The 6,272-nt window shown below is 44.9% G+C and overlaps 1 protein-coding gene across 10 annotated transcripts in view; it reads right to left on the bottom strand.

Annotated features, from left to right (window-relative positions):
• The window catches only part of LOC106741126 (protein turtle-like), a 123,857-nt gene that overhangs the window by 9,819 nt on the left and 107,766 nt on the right, over positions 1-6,272 (bottom strand). The window contains exon 17 of one of the 10 annotated variants that reach the window (XM_014612805.1): positions 2,752-3,005. The exons of the other annotated variants lie outside the window; for them this stretch is intronic. Within the exon in view, the coding sequence (XP_014468291.1) occupies positions 2,752-3,005 (254 nt within the window). The remainder of the gene's footprint in view (positions 1-2,751; positions 3,006-6,272) is intronic. 10 annotated transcript variants of the gene reach the window in all.

The raw sequence follows: 6,272 nt of genomic DNA, 5'->3' as shown, positions 1-6,272 counted from the left end.
TGTGTGTGTGTGTGTGTGTGTGTGTGTGTGTGTGTGTGTGTGTGTAATGTATGGAAAAAAGATACGTACGTACATAATAGATTACGAGAATAGCACGTTGTGAAAAGATTAGTACGGGATGAAACGTGATTTAGTTAGTTACATAAGAGCAAGTCCGGTATTGGTGAACTATGTTCGAGAAGGAAACTCTTCAATGGTTACCAATATAGCTTGTCTTCAATTAGTTAGAAACGATGCGAATGCCTAACACAGTTCTTGAACAACGTGCACCAAACCGGGACTAGAAATTTGTAGCAAGCTACTGGATGACCTCCGACGGCTACAAAGTAAGTATTTCGAAGAATATCGCACGATCGATTTATTGCTCGCGTGAGTTTGGAGGAGTAAAGAGAAGCACATTCACAATTACGAAAATACACCAGTAACTTCCCGCTCTGTGAAGTGAATTTTAGTTAGACGTTGAGGCGAATGCATCTAAGAGAGAGAAATGTTTTTTTGTTGCGCGATACAACTATGCGTGTAGGAAAATAATCGAAGTAAATGGCATGTCCGAGGAAACTCGATGTGAACATCGAGTAAGGAGATGCGAAATAATATCTACAAAAGTTACTTCGAAAGAAATAACATGGATTAAGAGATGAGCTTGAATAATGTTTGAATAATATTTGTCAAACATACGTAACACATCGAGTCGTTATAAATTCGTCCGTCAAGTAAAACGGTTAGTTGAATAACGAAGAGATAAGTGAAAACGTGTCGTTAATATGAAAGAATTTTAAAGTCAAGTGATATATTAATGTTTTGTAGTGGATGAGTAAATGAGAAAAAGTATGTTAATATACCTTTTTAATGTCACACTTGTGATAATAATCTGAAAAGTATAGCAACAATTGAAACGTGAAGAGGCGAAGATACAGAAATGTTCATAATACTTCGAAAGATATTGCAATCATGAGCATTATAAAAGCGAAATCATATATAAATAATAAGTTAGTGTCAATCGATACAGAAATAATTTCATAATATTAATATGAGTTGAAGAATACGAGTGCAAATGTAGAGTGGAAAATACAATAACGATAAGAATGTCGAGTATAAAATGTAATACGAAGTAAGAATCTTCGAAAATCTGAAGAGAAGATATATTGATTCGTTTCGAGAATTATTTATTGATCACAATCTATCTGAAAGTCAGTGTTTGCAACAATCCGTCAGTAAAATAACTTGAAGATTTGTCTAAAACATGTATATTGAAAGTAATATAGCCTGGTTATTACAGTCTTTCAGTTGAAAGCTTTCTTCGAGAACCTGTCCTGAAATGGATATTGCGTCTTTCAGATACATTGCGCCCCCCCGTAGAAAATTGTATGACATATTATGTTTTTAATGATGTAGAGGAATTAAATTAAATTAAACGAGCACAAATGCCAAAGGTAGTAACAAGTTGAACATTTTATTATTTCGCGAGAAACTCAAAGGAAAGGTAGTTTGCAATAAAATATCACACAAAGAGCGATTCACGCAGAAGCGATAATACGAAGAATGAGCGAGGAGTAGATTGAGTCAAAATAGGCAATAACAATTTATGCTCATGTGATAGTGCGCGCGTGACAATAAATTTCGAGTGAGAGGAAAACTCAATGTAGTACGCAATAAAGAGAAGAGGAGCAACGAAACGAATCAAGTTGTACGGTGATAGAGGAAAAGAGAAAGATATAAAGAGAAATGTATGTGTGTGTGTATATATATACACACATACATTTCTTTCTCTCTCTCTCTCTCTCTCTCTCTATATATATATATATATGTATATATATATATATATATACATAGAGAGAGAGAGAGTCTAAAGAGAGAGTCTCTCTATATATATGTATAGAGAGAGAGAGAGAGAGAGATATCGCGCTGGGGGTTAATCTCGGCTCATCCCGGCTCTCGAAACAGTTAAAAGAAGCAACGTGGATCGACATACTGCTGATAGGCAAGTATACGCAAATTAGTACAGTGAGAAAGTTCGCAAGTCCGCTGATCGACAGAGAAAATGAATGAGAAATCTACTGCCTTGCCTCGATCCCCTTTATCTATGTACTCCCTAAGGCCGCCGAACGAAGGTATTAGGGTACTGACTGGATGTTACTAGTGTGACTCCTAGCTGTTTTGCCTGTATTGCAGATCTCATCTACAGTCATGACAATCATCCTAAGTAGTAGACAGTAGTAGTAGGTGGTAGTGGTAGATTAGTAGGTCCTAGCAGGTAACATTGCAGAGCTGTAGTCTCGCATAGTAGTAGGTAGTAGTAGCAGTAGTGGTAGTAGTAGTAGTAGTAGTAGCGGTAGTACTAGTAGTAGTAACGGGCATGTCCCACCGGCAATTGGCGTTCGCTCGCTCGATCGACCGAGGAGGATCGACGACGACTGACGGAGATTCGAATCGATCTGACAGTTCGTTCGATCGATCGACGGACCGCTCGGTACAACGTGTTTATACACACACAAACACATATACGTATACCGTCGGCGGGAGCTTATTTTCGTGGTTCTCGGGAGCAACCGTGGTCTCGGGTACGTAGTAGTAGTGGTAGTGGTGATGGTGGTAGTAGTGGTAGTGGTGGTAGTAGTAGCGGTAGTAGCGGTAGTAGTAGCAGTAATAGGTAGTGGTAGTAGTAGTAGTAGTAGCAGTAGTAGTAGTAATAGTAGTAGTAGTGGTAGTACTTGGTTTTTTTTCTGTGTGGCTAGCGGAGGTTAGGCTTACTGTTCCGCCTCTCTATGATAAACACGCTCTCGTAATCTCGATTATCGAGGTGGAGTGCGTGATGGTCACGATCACGGTTCGGGGGGGCCTGCTCGTGGACCGGCTCCGAGGTGGCAGTGGCGGGGGTGGTTACTTGCGTAGGAAGTGGTGATTGATGAAGAGGTTGTGGTGGTGGTGGTGGTAGTTGCGGATTCAACGGGCTGCAACGGGTCAGCGTCGAGACTGACTCGCCGCACGCGTTTAGATTTGTCGACCTACAGAAAACACAGAGAGAGAGGAGGACAAGAGACGCCCACGATTTTTTTTTTTCTTTTGCTTAACGTCTTGTCTTTCAGTATCTTGTTTCTTATTTTTTTTTCCTTTTCTTTCTTTTTCCATTACTTTCGGTTCTCTTTGTTGCAACACGACTACTTTTCGACCGGTTTGGCTTTCTTGCCTCGCGTCCTCGCGATCACTGTGCGCGAAAATCATCTTAGGGTCGGAGACACAAAGCGAGAGAAATAAAAAAGAAAGAGTTACAGAGAGTAAGAGAGAGAAAGAGAGACAGAGAGTAAGAGAGAGAGAAAGAGAGACAGAGAAAGAGAGAAAAGGGTTGTGGGGAAATCCCGTCTTTGACGGTGCGACGATCGATTGACTCGACAATATATCCCTTGTTCCTTTTCTTTCCATTCTTTATTACCCTTTGACAGGCAAAGGTTTCGCGAAGTACCTCCCTGCGCCCTTCCTCTCCGGAGTCTCTCGACCCTTGGCGCTACTCTCAAACTCGCGTCGGCTCTCTTCTGATCCTTGCTCTGATCGCGACCTCGGTGCTTGTAACACCGAGATTATTTCAGGTCTGTATTCGTGGTCGACGTCTCCGAGGTATCTAAGTAACTACGCCGATAAGCACACGACTGCAATCATCGCGCGGCAAAGGAGCACGCGAAACCAACACACACACACATGCGTAAAAGGTTGCGTCAAGTTGCTTCTCAACTCGCTTTAACTTCGTTAGATATTTTTCGCGGTGCACCAACGTCCCATTGTCTTGGGGAAATTAGTGTAGTATCTCGCGCCCGACGCTGACCGGGGCATTGGGAAATTGCAATCGTTGCTTTTACTCGGCACACAGCCCAGACACGTGACCACGAATGCGGGCCTTGGCAAAAAACTCTTGGCAGTGGCTGAACCGTTCAGCCCGTTCTGGATATATACGTGTATAGGTATAAACGTGCAATATATCGATCTCTCTCGGGGTAATTCGCGAGAAACGCGCTCGCGCGTTTAATGAAAAAACTGTCGGCGGATGTTTGAGCTTATCATGAGGGTGGAGTGATGATGGCGGAAGATGACGGCGGCGTGAAGCAGAGATCAAACTCGGAGGATAAAACAGTTGGTTGACAATGAGAGCTGTCTTACACGCGAGGCAATGTTAAGTGAGAGAAAAAGGGAGAGCGAGAGAAAGAAAGAGAGAGATAGAGAGGAAGAAACTATACGCCCCGATAATATAAATATATTCATAGCCACCCTCTGAATATATTTATAGTGAGACGATATGGACTAGTTCGCTGCTAATTCCACCAAAACAGAAAGGAAAACAGGTCAACGATCAGTACTCGTACACATCAGTTACAGAGGCGCATGCTTGATCACACAATTCGGACGATGTGGAGCGTGGTGTAGCTGACAATACAGCTGCGAAATTAGAGTTTCGACTTATATAATTACACATATATGCGGTTCATACGCGGTTTTTGAAACGGCCTCGCGATCGGCTTCGAACCTACGGGAAAAGCTGTATTAGATCGAGAGAGAGAGAGAGAGAGAGAGAAACTCGATCGTCGGGCGATTGATGCGATCGATGCGATCGGTGCGATGATGAATTATCGAGATGCGTGACAGATGTGTGTGTGAGAGATCATCATGACGCGTTGCCTATGCGTGTAAGGAGAAGAAGGGATTGGGGGAGGCAACTGCCGGAGAGGGGGGGGGGGTGAAGAAGAATGGGATCGGTCGGCGGAATTCGGGGGTTCGGATCTCTGATTAGCACCCTCACGATAAGCGCCCTCACGATAATTTACACAAGGAAATAGAATTTGATGCGGCAAACAACGACGATGCCGGCGACAGCGCGATCGCACTCGAGAGAAACAAATAAGGGAAACTGAACGGTGCGGCTGATCGAAACGATGGCATGAAAATGGCTGGGTCGAATGATAATACGTAGTTCTAGCAGTCGTCGTCGCGGGAAATTCGGGGGGTGGGGGTGGGGGTGGGGGGTCGGAACGCTCGGAACGCAAAGGCGAAATTAGAAGAGAAAGGAGAAAAAAAAAACAAAGAAAAACACATCACGTGAAAAATGGAATACGCGAAACGCGCCGTGTTAATACGGTATAGACGGTGTATGTGGCGATGAGAGTCGCGGGAAATCAAAGAGCGAGATACGATCCAGAATAGGCATCACTGCAGTCGTATTGTGGACTTTTGGATGCCACGATGGAAATCATAATGGTCACAACTGAGTACCCGCTACTACGCGTGCAGTCCGCTTAGGCGGTGATCGCGAACAAGTCTGTGATACGCGCGTCCCGCGCGCTACGGCGTGCGGGTGCGTGTTTTGTTCTTTCTTTGATTTTTCTTCGTCTCGTAAACACACGTACGTACGGCGTTACGAGTCGAGAAGGTATAACGCGCGACGGTATTACGGAGCACGAGTTCGCGTGGCTCGTTGTCGTCGTTTCTTCTTCTCTTTTTTCTTTTTCTTTTTTTTCACCTTGCGGCGGTTCCCTCCGGTTCTGTGTGTGCAATACGCCGTTCTGCTGCCGCGAGACGCGGTCCGAATCGGAGAAGACCGTATCCGTCCGTTTCTCGCATGTCGCGAATCAAGTCGCGCGGTCTCGCTCGGTTCTGAATCTCTTCCTCGTTGGCGCTTTTCCTCCGATGGATCTCGCGCGCGAGGAATCAAGCGGAAATTTCATTCCGCGTCGAGCACTCGCGCGAATCTCTCTCTCGCCGTCTCCGGATTCTCGCTTCGGAAAAACGAACACTCGGCACGAGGCGGAGAATTCGCAAAACGCGCGCCGTTTGATTCGGACTGCGAGAGCGGGATACCTCCGATCTCGATTCGGCGGCCGGATCGCACCGGATTGCGATACTTTTTCGTTCATGCCTAACGGATACGTGCATGCACGCACGCGCGCAGCGTGTCGCGTTGCGCGTGGGAGTGTGCGTAAAATTACTTATCGATTATCGAAAGATCGTTCTCCAAACCTCGTCCAAAATACCTCTGCTGCTGCGGTTTAGTCTGCCGGTTTAATTGCTACGAGATACAGATCTAGAAGCTCGTAGTGTTATGTATGGCGGCAAGTAGATCAAAAGAGTAGTCTATCGTTCCTCGTTACCCTTAATCCCCCCGTTTCAGGGGAGGGGGGAGGGAAAGGATAGTGCTTGTCCTTTGTCAAAGTGAATCGAGCTGACGGCGGGAGAGAATGAGTTTCTCTCCGTGCGTCTCTTCGGTCTTGCACGTTGCATGTATATATATA

This window comes from Dinoponera quadriceps, unplaced genomic scaffold (assembly GCF_001313825.1).
Source record: "Dinoponera quadriceps isolate SergipeBrazil2010 unplaced genomic scaffold, ASM131382v1 scaffold555, whole genome shotgun sequence".
NCBI classification, from domain to species: Eukaryota; Metazoa; Arthropoda; class Insecta; order Hymenoptera; family Formicidae; genus Dinoponera; species Dinoponera quadriceps.
The sequence above is the reverse complement of the archived record's forward strand: the minus strand, read 5'-3'. Positions and strand labels throughout refer to the sequence as shown.